We start from the raw sequence: 14,891 nt of genomic DNA on the forward strand, positions 1-14,891 counted from the left end.
AAATTGTGGAACGAACAATACTTGGGCACCAATGCTTGCCATGGAGTGAGCGATGGAGGGTTTGATCATGCTTTGATCATGGAGTGAAAATTGTAGCTCACATGCTCTGATCACAAACATGTGCACACTATACACACTTTTTATGAAAAATGTAAAAAACATGACTTGCACAAAGACCACAACACTGAGTAATAAATCTTAAAGGGGACATTCCATGAAAATCAGACTTTTTCCATGTTTAATGCTATAATCGGGTCCCCAGTGCTTCTACCAACCCAGAAAACATGACAAATAGCAACACTGTAACTTTGTTTTGGCAAGGCTCTCTCTGCAAGCATGTGAATATATAGGTAATTCGGATCTCGTTCCCCCCATGACGTATTAAGGGGATCTTATTATAATGATACCGCCCCTTCATCTGTGCTATCCAACCATGACGCGGCCTCACGAGTGCGAGAGACAGAGAGAAAGAACACAAACAGTAGCCTACAATCTTATAATTTGTATTTTTAATGGTCTTTCTAAAGGTTGAAGATGATGAATAACGTTATCTTAGTGCAAGAGTGAGTGAGAGAGAGCGAGTGAGCGAACAAACGAACGAACGAGAGAGAGAGAGAGAGAGAGAGAGAGAGAGAGAGAGAGAGAGAGAGAGAGAGAGAGAGAGAGAGAGAGAGAGAGAGAGAGAGAGAGAGAGCAACGCGACGGTTCACTTTCATCAATACAAGTATGTTGTTTAATATGTTTCTCTGACGTTTATATGAATGAACACAAGGATTAATGAACTGCACGAGTGAGAGAACAACGCGTATTCACTATCATACACAAAAGCATAAACATGTCATTTGATCTATTTCTCTAAAGTTTAAGCATTAAACATGTTGTTTTATTACAGATCATTTAAATGTACTCGTGTGGTTTTGTCAAAAAGTAAACTTCTGTGCATTTGTGGAACTGTATTTTATTGTAACATGCTGAAAATCATTGTGCCTGTTTAAAACACTGGCAACATAAGACCTGAAAGTCTTTATTTTATTCCACAATGTTCCCCATCTGCTGATAAAAATGTATTTAGTATGCATTAAACAGATGATTGACTTTTTAAACTTGTTCAAATATATAATGCTGAACATCGCTTGCTAACTTCTTTCATGAGAGAATCTCCCTCTTGATTCTCATTTGGATTTAAAGGGATACACACAAAAACTGTGCATTTTTGCTCAGACTCTTAAAGTGCCTATTTTAACATGCCAAAATAAATTACCTATATGGTATTTTGAGCTAAAACTTCACATGTGTACTCTGGGGAGATCAAAGATTTATTTTAATATCTTAAAAACGTCTTGTGGAATGTCCCCTTTAAAATTACAGTATGGGGCGACCACACAGAAAGTGTTTATGGCAGTGAGTTACCTTCTAAATATGTTAAGTTGTTTTTCTAATGCAAATAATGTGATAGGTTTAAACTTATTTAGAAGCCCCATATACTGTAAAAATGCAATAAATGTCTGAACAGGTTTCTCAAGTGCCTTTGACTTGAATAACCTTGAACCTAGTGAAAAACTATTCACAGTGTTGAATAAGTGATTTGATATTGAGTTCCATAAAATATTACACACTTTTAATAATAAATGCAATTTTTAATAATATTACATTTTTAATATAATAACATGTATTCTTATTCATTATTCCTTTTAACTTACAGAGGCAACATTTTTATTCGGGATTTTTTGTTGTTGTTTTTTCCTGCACTCCTACTTATGTATCAGTCTGTCAGACTTAACACTATATTTAACCTCAATGCTGTCATATCATCTGCAATTTTAGGAATGTGTTAACATTTTGTGTTACAAAAGAAGTATAAAATGGCATATAGCGCACAGCTGCACACCCTTGTGGCACATCAGATTGACAGGTGAAATCGTCTAAATGCTATGAGGTTATATGGCTTCTTATGAGATGCTTGACCAATTGAGCTAGAGAAATTGCTCATCTACTGTATGTCATAGTGTATAATAGATATGCTATCTCTCTCAGCACAATGTTTTTAAACCAACAGTTTCATAAAGAAAGTAAGCAACACTTTGTCCTGCCCATGCACATCTGTCTTGTCATCCCCGACCTACTTTTGTGTTAGCATTGGTAGGCGTGCTACATGCAAATGAAACAATCATACAGTACACTATATTTTGATTAATTTTGCATGTGTCCTCTATTTAATAAGACTGATGAGGGGATCTAAAAAATACTGTATCTGTGGGGGGCACATGAAAGACCTTATCAGGCTTGCTCATGAATAATAAATATTTGGTATGACAGGCAAAAAGTTCCATTGGATTTGATGAATATCAATTAAATAGGTATTAGCCATATTAAAAATACAACTTTTTGATGATTGTGCTTTCAGTTGTTTAATAGATGGACAATGCATTTTTTCTCTTTTTATCACCTCTCAAATATGGGTAGGTTACTTCAAAAATACAAATTTTTGAGCAAAAAGCAGAGATAATTCCATTTTTGTAAAGGACTTTTGATATAGATCAGATTCAGAACGATCCACAAAACAAACACAGAGTTTCAACTATTTGCCCTAAGGGAATATTTCCGGATTTTTTAAGTTGGGTAAGAATGCCACCTGGAGGATAATAGAGGAAATGCGGATTGCCAGAAAAAACTAGTTATTGGCAGGGAAGCATTAACCCTGAAAAATTTGTGCATTTAAGATTGCCACAGTTTGTGCAAGAACTTTCAAGGAAAGTCAGTTCATTCTGCAGCCATATTTGCTTGAATGTCCTGTTTACTTGGGGAATGGGGATGATCTCTAAAACCGCTTACTAAGGTCATCGTAAAACAGCATATTTCTGACCAGCAATTAAACCTGACATCAATTTTACTATACAAGTTTTAAGCATAAATAGCACTAAAACACTTCTAGATTTGCTTAAGCATAAATAGCACTAAATCACTTGCAGGGTTGCCTTGGCTAACCTGGATGCAAAAAGTTGGTAAGTATTTAACAACATTAATCTCCTTTACAACTTCCATGGACAGCATGGAGGAGCAACGAATCCATGCTAATAGTCATCAAATGGCAGGGACTGTTGTAAATAAGGGAGTCTGTACAGAGCATCAGCCCCAGAGCATTTTTACTGGAAGGCAAGACATCTTTCGCTAGAGCATTTATAATGATAGTTGCCCTCGTTATTCCTAAGCTGCATCCCAAATTATAGGCTGCATCCAAGACTGAATGTGTCACAGCTATGTGACAAAGTCTGTCCTGTTTTGAAGGCTCCTTGAAAGGTACCCTTAAGGTGTACCTGTAATGGATGGAGTAAAATAATCCTTCATGGTAGCTGCATGTGTTTAAAGGGATATTTCACCCAAAAATGAAAATTCTGTCATCATTTACTCACTCTTAGGGCCGATTCACACCGGCTGCGTGGCGTATCTGTTGCATGTCAGTTGCGTGGGGGCTGCGGCGCGTTTTCTGTGTCTGTACATACCAGAAGCGTGCCTGATTTTTGTATATATATTATATATTTTTAACATGCGACCTGTATCCAAATGTTGTCCACATACACATTGAAAAACAAGTGTAAATGTGGAATGTTATACAACTAATTGATCCTCACATAGTCAAGGAGGCTGTTTACACTTCGCATTAACATGCGTTTTCATCGGTCAGATCACAAGTAGACAACGTTAATGCCAGGTGTTAACGATGTTCAATATACGTTTTGAGCTTGTCCACTTTCGACCACTTTCAACCACATGCAGAGGTGGTCGAAAACACTTTAGATGGGATTGCTTTTGTTGTGTAAAAGCACATGTGGTTGAATATTTTCGAACAGCCACAGGACACCGCCTTCTCTCCACCCACCCATCTGAGGTACTGATACCTTTTCCGACTTCTGACGTGAACACACGGTATACAGTGCTATTTTTAGCTTTTTATTGATAAAACGAAAGTGGCTGATCTCATGCAAGCGTGTGAAAGTTGTGCGATCTTATTTCATCAATTGTGCTGAAATATCAGAGAAAGCTCTAACATATACATGTACAAAACACTATGTAGCATGTTTACTTACAACACAAGCAGCGGACTCCAACATAATATTAATTCGCGTCCATACAAACTCGTCATTACTCCCGCTAGCATTTAAATGACAGCGAGAGACTCTCCCACCATCTCAACAGACCACCCCCTCAAAGTATTCAGGACAGAAGCGGTCGAAAGTGGACAAAAGAGACTGATTTAAATACCAGGTGTAAACGTGATTTGTCTCTCTCGTCCACTTGTGATCCGATCAATGAAAATGATGAAATCTTAATACCAAGTGTAAACAGCCCCAAGAATGCATTGTGTTGATGCTATCATCTGTAACCTCCTTATCTTCCTCATTTCTCATGACGGAAAATAGTTACTTCCTGTTGATTTTGCACCAGAGCTATTTTCTACTGCAGACTGTGCATCAAAACAGATCCTATCAGATATCCAAAAACAGAAGCCACTTGAAGTTGACAAGTGTAAACACACTGAGTCCTGATTGCATAAAATGCTCTCAGAAAAAAACAATTCCAAACATTGTTAAAATGTTTCTGAGTAGGAAAAGGTAGCAATAGCATTAGTCATTTGAGAAACATACTGTAGCGTGTTCAGTATATTTTATAGCAACAACTAAAAATAAGCACAGTACTTTTTTCATCTAACATCCTTCATCCAACACTCTAAAAATGGCTGGGTTATTTTTTTTTACCGATAATGGGTAAATACTGGACAGAACATACAGTACGGCTGTGTTCAAATTGACCCAATGCTGGGTTGTTGTAACCCAACTGCTGGTTATTATACCCCATGGTTGCATAACAACAACCCAACATTGGGTCATTTTTAACCCAGCATTGGGTCATTTTGACAGAACTCCTAAGTGCCAAAAACCCCCTTAGCTGTTATAAAATGCACTGTAACCCCACTGCTTGGAGGGGTTTATTGCGTTTATAAAACGGTTACTTTATATGCATAACCTTAGCGGGATTTTATAAAATAAAACACAAATAAGTTGTAATTATATTAGTACAAATATTACTCTTCCGCCAAACAAAGTAGTTCCTCAGAATCAAGTGTGACTGAAACAGAGTACAGTTCTCAACCAACACAGATGCAGCAAAGACACAATGAAAATATGATTTAGGGTATTTATGGTTTATTTTATAAATCACCATTCATCTAATTTATACATTAACATTTAAATTGTGCAACTGTTGAAGTGATGATCAAATATGCTTGGAAGCATGCTGAACTCTTTCCATGTCAGCGTTTTTTTTTTTAAGTTGCCATCCAGTTTTAGTTTAATGCCTTGCGGAAAAATTATCTACTTTAAATAAACATAAAATATCAAATGAAAGAACAGACCATCCGCTTTCAAACAAAAAAAAGTTTCATCCTACCTTCATTTGTTCTCTTATCACCTCTCAATTTTTTTAGCTAAAAGTGGAGATAATTCCATTTTTGTGAAGAACTTTTGTAAGAGATCAGATTCAGAGCCAGCGTTGAGTGAATGCTTCAGTGTTTAAGTTGGGTAAAATCGCCACACAGTGGATAATAGCGGACGTATGAACTTGAGTTATAAACTCCTCAGACAACATTTTCTCTTTATCGACGAGATGACTCAACAATATTTATTTACATTTATCTGGATATCGCCATTAATTGTGCAATTGTAGACAAATTAAAAGTATGATTAAAGACTATAGTGTGTTTATTTTCATAAATCAGTACACAGCAACAGTGGCGCAGTGAAACTTATGTAATGTGGTCTGAACCGTGGGGTTACCGGTGTATTTTATCACGGCTTAGAACGCATTTCAACCAATCAGAATGAAGAACCAGAACTGCCCATTTTATAATATTTTTTATTCGTTTTAAATAGGGCCTTTTTAAGAGTCTTATCCAGTATGATATTACATTTATACAAATAATCTACTTTGTAAAAAAATGACCAAAATGTGCATCTCATATATACAAATACTCTCAAGCTATGCGCAATTACAGCCACCTTACTTGGGCTTGCTGCATTACACCCCCCCCCCAAAAAAAATAAATCACTCTCTTCCCACATTGCATAACCCTTCCTAGTGACAGCCATGTAGTACAACAAATCCCCAAAAAATGCAAGTTCACCCACCAATAGAAAGGTAAATAGCTCTGGCATTTCCACACATGCATTCATCAAATTTTTCATCCTCTTTTTCACTTCACATATAAACCCATAGGCCTAAAGACATATAAAGGGTGGATGAACGCAATCATCCACTAGACATCCATTTCCTGGTAACTGGTGAAAGAGGACAGCAATGGTTAGGCTTGTATATTTAAATTTCCTTTCCAAACAAGTGCATCAAAGCTTTTCTGCTGATGTACAACACTAAATCCTTAGTGTAGTTCATACAATAAGTTACTGTAATATTTCATTAAATTATTACAATGTAATACAATCAAAGTATAAACAATGTAATGCATTATATGATGAGTCATTTCTGACGCCAGTTATTACAATATTACTGTATGCTGCATCCATGTGTAAATGATTATCCTAAGTTTTCAAATTTTAATTATTATTGTTTTCCCAATTCCCCCGCATTACATTTTATAAATTGATCACAGTAACTTACTCTAAATAACATGTTTCTTTGGAGTTCTTTAGATTTTAGTGGAACTCATAACATCTCTTTCTGTTCCTTTCCAAGCATCTCATTAACTTCAGTTGTTGCCTTTATGTCAGCGTTTTCCTGCTTAACGAGCTGTGGACTATTATACCAAGCACATTGATGAAATATTATCAAAAGTGCATTGGTTTAAAGTAACAGGAACAGTTGCATTATAATTTTGCAATTTTTTTTCTAAACTTTAGTAATTTTAGTTAATGTGAGATTGATTTTGGTCGTTCGGTCATACAGACAATATCAGAGCTGCAACTGTAATAGAAGATTGAACAGAACATTGTGAAAGGACTCACACGTGTAAAGCTGCTTGTACACAGCCAGTAACTTTTTTCGCTGTGTCGCACGTTTCTTTTAATGAGGTAATTTGGTGGCGATCCTAATTTCAAGTTGTCCCAGTAACATTGTAATCACTGTCGCTTGTGTCACTGGAAGTCACCAAGCTTCCATTAGAATTAATTAGATCATGTAGCTCTGACATAGCTGATGGTGTGCACGCGGCTTAAATAAACTTGGTTGTCAATCCTGAAAAGTGACACTGTGAACACAGCCAAGCTTTTATGAAAGTTCAGTTTTAGGATGATAATGGTTTGTTACCATATAATTTATACGATATAATTTATTCAGTGTTATATTTTTTCAGTATTTTACACCGATTACAAAAATCTAGCAAATGCAAACAGCCACTGTCTAGATTATTTTAGTTTTTAAACAAATCCACTGAAGACAAGAAGTGCAGTTTCTTATAGTGAAAAAAAGACTAGACTATACTAGACTAGCATGCAATTTGCAAGTGGGCATCACTATCTCCTACTCCCTATGCATTTTAATGGGATTACTGGGTGAAAGCAGCTAATGAACCAATAAGAACAGGACACACAAAGAAAAGAAATGCATGACATAATCAAGGTAATAAATAATGAAATACATGAATCAAATATGAAATGAAAACATGAAACAAATAGATGTGATAATAATATTTAATTAATGATGTATTAAAAAAAAATTCAAGATAGACTGGCAGGGTAAAAAACAAACAAACCAGTAGTCTACATTAAAGCGTGTAGTTTTAATTAATCTCTGGGAGAGAAAAGTGTTTAACTACTATGAATACCCCATATCTACAGTAAGATCAAACTGGCAAAGCCAGAATTGGATCATTTCTGAGGTAGTTTTCTGGCTGTATGGTTTCTTTTGTTATTTATTTTTCTGAACTTAAAAGTGTTAAAAGACAGGCTTTTCTTTGATTGATCAATGTTGTAGTTTCACTTTGATTTTGGCAGTGGTGGGCCGTCAGGGCCAGCAAAGCCTTCTCTGCTGGCCTAAAGACTATCTGAATCACTGATTTACATTTTAATATATTTTTTCATGAATGTGTATAAAATGAATCCCATAATAGTCTTTATTTCGTAGCTTTTCTTTTGGTCGCACTGCTTCCAGTAGTGTATATTTATGATAGAGCATGTATCCAATCATATTTCAGCCAGTGGCTGACATCATGTGTTGCCAGGGTCAAAGAAATCTCCCTAGGCCTGCAGAACGAACAGTGTGGGTGCCTTCATCTTAAGATAAATGGCAACGAAATCGTTGCATTAACCAATCAGATTTCGAGTTGGTGTCACCAGCGCCATCTACAGTATCAGGTCTACAATAACATCAGCAGTTTCGCATCATTTAATTGGATGATTAACTTTCCATTATTTTACGCGAAGTCAATGAAAATAGAGCATGACCAAAACATTTTACGCCTGATCGCTGTCAGAAAAAGTTCAGCGACGACGTCCTAAGGAAGACAGCAGCAATGACAGTGTTCTGACAAAGTAAGTGTTTTGATTAATGCCATTGATGTTTATTTTTACCATTTATGTTTAGTTTATACCACTAGTTAACTAAATTAATATAACATGGCAAAGATGAATGCACATTTATATATTGATTCAATAGATTTATAGCATTTTGAAAATTTCTTCATATATATTATGAAAAATAAATGTATTTGAACTCATAATGTCTGACAGAGGATAATAAGTTGTTGCGGTCGCAGACATCCTTTTAAAGCAATTTTCAAAGGGGACTTTTTAAGAAAATTTTCAAATCAGCATTTTCAAATCAGTAACTACGGTTACAGCCTCTGAGGAGCGTTGCAAATTGTATTGCTGGGAATGTCTGTTGTTTGCAGTTGATCAACATGGTGTTTGGAGCCACACTGGGCATCAAAGCTAAAAGAATGCAAAATCTTTTTTGCTCACCTAAATGGCCTAGCTGCATTTTCTCCAGATCCCCTAAGCGCACACAACTACTGGACAATATTTGCTGGCGACGTCCAGCAATTGTTTCACCACATCCTGGAACAACCTGATGAGTATGACAAGGATTCTGTGCATTGTGCTGATGGATTTAATGCACGTCTGGATGATGAGTTTTGTTTTTTGCTTCACACATTTAATGGGATTTTTGAGCATTCAAATGTGCTTTTTGCAATACTACAGAACAAAACATTGGACGTGCAATACTGTATGACACGGGTGCAGGAGTTTTGTGACACCACTGAGCGAGAGAGGTGCTGATTTGATGAAATCTAAGAAGCCACTGCACTCCAAGGGCACGAAGGGTAAAGTACAAGGCAATTTCTATGGATACTACCCCCAACGTCACAGAAATGTTCTGGACAACATTCTCTGCCAGATACAGAACAGATTTCAAGACCATTAGAAATTAATGTTTCTCTTCCTCCTTGACCCCCAGCCGTTTCAAATCTACTGGAAAAAAATCCTGCATACAGCGTTCTCCAGCACAGTCACGGAACACTTTTTGTTCTGTCCCGGCTTAAAAACAGAACTGACTGTATTGTATGCTATGACCAAATCCTTGATTTCCTTCAGCAGAAAAATCTGGGTCAATTTATGTGTCCACTGCTTCGGTCAAACTGAGCAGTGGACACAGTCCTTAAAAAAATTTAAACTTATGCCAAAAATACTACCGGACAATCTCGACTTAAAGCATTAGCCTCCGTGGCCACAGAAAACGCACAGATAACCCGTACAACGGAGTGATCAAACTCTTTTTGAGGAAAGAAATGAGAATAGATTTTATTTACAAATAATCGGTAGGTTAAGTTTAATGCCTTTAATATTTTAAGAAAATAATATTTGTAAAATGTAAATTTTCTGTAAAATATCACTTTCTTATTTTTACATGATCTTTAAACAATATATTGTCAACAAAGTAATTTGTTATACTTCAAAACAGTAAAGCTTTTTCAAGAACTATTTATGCAATGGGTGAAAAAAATCCATTTCAAATGGGTTTCTGCATGTATATTATTTGCTGCGTTTCATTTTGTAGTGTCTTTTTTAATAAAGTAAAATGTTACTGTTATTCCTTAAGGTGTAAAATACAGAAGTTTATATTTTACTTTGCAATTTAACGGTTGATGTGTTTTTATTGCAGTGACGTCATAATGATAGTATTATGAGATGGATTAATTCAGGTCGGTGAAATGGACGGCCCGCCACTGGATTTTGGTAAACATGGATATGATCATTTCATAATGTGTTGATTCCTACAGTGCTGTTGTATGCGTGATAAAAACAAGAGAATGCATGGAGTAGAGCATTATACAGTGTTCAGAACTGCAGCATTTGTCTTTAAAGTGAGCTGTGCCTGAAGAGTTTGTATTTTCCAACCTTCCCTGCAACCTGACAATCTAATGAGGCCCCCACTTTCTCTTACCTTTCAATTTGTCTCTTATATTCTCTCCTCTCTGCATCATTTTGATTCTACATAGCTATTTCTTGCTGAACAAGAAAAGATTCATGATTCATACAGGGTGAAGTTTTCCCCTGTGTTCTCTACTTCACCAAACCACATTTCTATAAATCCATCTATTCTCTGGTAAATTTAAAGCATTTACAACTCATCAAGTAAGGAATTGCATAAAAAGCAGTTATGTAAAATATTTTTCAGACAGCAAGCGTTAATAAAAGCCTTCATAAATCCAAACCTTTTCATAACTTACTACTTTTGTTTATCTTCCAGAAGATGTAAATATATGTAAAACTGCTTTACTGCACTCTAAAATGTGAAATGTACTATATTTTAAGCATGCTATGTTATTTTCAACATAGCTTTAGGTTTAAAATAGAAAATTGCCAGTAGCAAGTAAAACTTAAAGGCGGGGTGCATGATTTTTGAGGGTCTATCAAAAGAAGGTCCAAATATTATTGGGGTAGGGGCGTGTTTGTTTAGGTGATTTTAAATATAAACATTGGCTTTCAGAGATCATGCACCCCACCTTTAATACACCCCTTACATATCAGCAACCATTTTAATGTACAGTATCTTCTTAAGGGACAATTCTATAGAAATTACATTTTGATGTATTTTTGAGTAGCCTATGCTACTGGTTTAGCAGTTCTAAAGTTCATCTTTAACATATTTATTGTCCTCTGAAAATAACTTAACATACAGCCATTATTGTCAAAATAGCTGGCAACAAAAGTGAGTACATCCTAAGTGATAATAGACCAGTTCAAAAGATGTAGACAACACTGGTCCAGAAGCACTTCCTGTTTCCGTTTTTTAAAACTAGATAAACTTTGGGATAAAATAAACCAACAGAACATATAAACCAGAATTAACTGAAGTTAAACAAACATCTTAAAGATAATAATATATGTAAAATAAAAAAATAACGGTCACAAACTGTAACAGGAAGTGTTTCTGGACCAGTGTTGTTTACATCATTTGAACTGGTCTATAGTATTTTAACCATGCAAAGCCATGTCCAATTCCTTAGGTTCAGGTTTTTATCTTCTTGACAGGACCACATAAATTAGCATATCTTGTATAAGAGCAGTTAAAATGTGGTGCTTTCAGTACAATTCTCTCATGCTAACCACTGGATGTTGAACATGTGATGTTATGGCAAATAACTTTATAAGGATTTTATTATTAGAATTTTTGCTCTTCACAAAGATGGCCTAGGCTAAAGGGCTCGTTATAGTCGTGCGTAGGTCCTACGGCATAGCCGCGACGGCGTAGGTTCCGCGTCGGCAGTGTTGTGCCTGAACGAGTTCATTGAACGAAAGTTCATGAACTAGTTCATATTTTGGGTGAACGTGAACTGAACATACTGCATTACTGCCTGATGAACGCAAGGTGAACTCGTTCATTCTGGGGGTTGTGAACGGCACATTCTCTCACTTTAACGTCGTTCAATAGGGTGCCAGATTTCTATAGAGTCTTCCAGGCGAAAACCCGTCTAAAACACACTGTAAACAGGCCTTAATGTGTAGCGGAAAAAACACCCAATCTGGCAACACTGCCACCAGGCTGCATACGTCATCAAAACAACACTGACTGGACGCTGCTATCCAAATCCCTGCCGCGCCACTCGCATAGTTTAACATTAAATAACATAATATTTGTCCTAAATAGTTAACGATTAAGAAAGGCTGCTTACGCATATTCTGGATCTTGAAATAGACTTTGACTTGCGGTCCACGTAGAACTGACGCACTGTTAAAAATTTGGCGAGGTGCGCGACAGGCTACGGCGTAGAACCTACGCACGACTATAAATCGCCCTTAAGACGTTAGTAACACCCTGAAACTGAGTTACAGTACAGTGGCCAGATTCATACAGAGGTTTTTAAAGACTGATTTCTACTCAGAAGAGGAGTTGCAAGGGTGGATCAAAGAAGTTGAGTCCTCATGCTGTGCGTCAGATGCAGAAGCTGGCTTTAAAAAACAATGTATGAGTGCTGCCTACATTGCTTTACAGGTTGCATAACAGAAGGTTAGATTGTCAATGCTCAGACTATAGCCATCCATGCAAACATATCCAAATTTCATTCCTATAGTATTGTCCCTTGAGAAGATATACTAAAATAGTTGCAGAAATGTCAGGGGTGAACTCAAATTATATATATTGGGGTATAATTTTGAAATGATGACATGTACTGGTATGAGTTTGTATTTAAATCACCATGTTTAATTAATACACATTACACTATTCAGGCATATAGAGCAAATAACATACCAATTAATTCATTGGTGGTGGTTGAGGAGAATCCCGCTTTCATATGTAAAGTGCTTTGAGTGCTGCAGAAAAAGCGCTATATAAATGTAACAAATTATATAAAACACAGATTACAAAACAGTCACATTTTTTATATATATTCCAAGTGTACTGGGGTCAAATGTTAATTTATATAAAGATATAAATTTATTCTTCTGCCGCCAGAAGAAGCGAAGACACGCTATCTTTCATTGTGCAATAGAATTGGCTCTCGTTTGTCTTGTGACCAATTGCATCATTACATCAGCTGAGACTGTGAAGCATTATTGGCTCTCGACTGTGCGTTGCATTCATGGATTTGTTCATATAAAGTGATCGTATGGCTTCAGTTTGTAAGGCTTGCAATGCACATTGTTTGTAATACTTTTATACTATTGTTTTTTTTTTTTTTTTGTCAATTTATGCAATAAATACATGCGACTGTACTTTTACTTGCTTGTTTTTTATATGGTTGAGAACTGGTTGGGTAAGGGTGGGGTTAGATGCTCCAAAATATCTTAAAACCATAGATCTTTATGAAACCATTTCTAAATTTACAAATTCATGAAATTACAGTAAATGCGCAATCTGACGTATAAGGCAAAAACTAAACGTAACCACAGGTGGTATAAGCTGCTGGCCGCTAGAGGGCACTAATCCCTTACACGTAACCTTTCGTCGTAATATGGTGCTTGCACAAATAAACTATGAGGTTGTTATTTTTGAAGGACAGTCTGTAAAGGAGGGTTATGTATAAGAATAACAATGATTTAATAAATATATGCAGCTCATTGCTTTATAACCACTTGCTCTGCCTCAGTCAAACAGAACCATGTGTAAAAGCAAGAAGAATTTTAAGGAATGTGATTTCTTAATGTTGTTGATGTATATTAAGTAAGGATAAGATTAATTATACTATCATCTAGCATCAAACACCTTTTAGGTTTATAAATCTAATGTAGCCAGGTTCAGAGAACAGATTCAATGCGCTTCACATTGAGCATATTTTTTAGATTTCCAGACACAACATTGTTTACTGTGTACAAAGAAATCGCATTACTGTACCTTCCTCCCACCCATGGGAATTTGCTTTTGTCTTTTCCATCAGCTGGTCCTTTGCCCAAGAATCCTCTGCTGATGTTAAGCTCCATGCAAACTCAGGATAATATACAGTAGGCCCACGGTCACAAGATTTTCCTTTTGTGGAGCAAACTATCAAAAACAAAAAATACAATTTTCAAAGACTATATATGCATATGCAAAGATTCCACAATGTTCATTATTTAACTGAATTAAATATAGTTTTTATGGAGGCTGTATCTGTAAGAGGCTGTCAGATATAAAAAATCTAATGTGTGCAATGGCAGGTGAAAGCAGATAAAGTGTTAAATAAAGTTTTAATTCAATAATGAGGTGTCAAAGTACATTAGCATAGCTTATCTCATAACCTTATCCCTTACCTCTTTCATGCTAATAGTTTTAACACGGGTATTCACATAATCTTGAATGTCAAATGCAATTTTTCTGTTCAGCGCAGTGATGTAGTGCTGACTGAAGTGGCATATTATAGTACCTGTAATACTGTGATTTCACAGTAATAACCACCCCCACACACTACTTCATTTGATGAAATGTACTGTAGGAAGCATACATTCAAATAACCTGTGTATTTCATATGTTAATATTCTAATATATTGAAAAAGCATGATGTTTCTGTACTTTTAGGAATAGAAAGTATTTTGCTGCTATAATGCTGTCCCACTTTTCTAAAAAACTGTTTTCTTAAACTGTTTCTTTCTATTTCTAGTTATATGGGTATATTTACACTTATGATAACCTGCTGGTGTTGTACTTTTGTGTAAACCCTTGAAGCAACTTAGCAGGGCTTTTACTGCATACAGTTCATCAATTTGTGCTCCCTGGGAATCCAGCCCGTGACCTTAACATTGCTAGTGCAACAATTTACCATGCAGCTACAGGAGTGTTAAAATACAATGCAATAGAATTGATAATGACAGGGATCTTTAAAGTTATTATTGTTCCACAGCTATGTTCCAATCTTTTTACTGGTTTTATATAATGTATAACACACTTCCTGTGGTTTTGCATTCTTT

General features: G+C 35.9%; 1 protein-coding gene across 1 annotated transcript in view; it reads right to left on the bottom strand.

The window, feature by feature from the left end:
- The window catches only part of LOC129416905 (ALK tyrosine kinase receptor), a 723,819-nt gene that overhangs the window by 404,855 nt on the left and 304,073 nt on the right, over positions 1-14,891 (bottom strand). Inside the window, exon 3 of the mRNA XM_073869493.1 lies at positions 13,843-13,989. Coding sequence (XP_073725594.1) covers positions 13,843-13,989 — 147 coding nt within the window. The remainder of the gene's footprint in view (positions 1-13,842; positions 13,990-14,891) is intronic.

This window comes from Misgurnus anguillicaudatus, chromosome 7 (genome assembly GCF_027580225.2).
Source record: "Misgurnus anguillicaudatus chromosome 7, ASM2758022v2, whole genome shotgun sequence".
NCBI classification, from domain to species: Eukaryota; Metazoa; Chordata; class Actinopteri; order Cypriniformes; family Cobitidae; genus Misgurnus; species Misgurnus anguillicaudatus.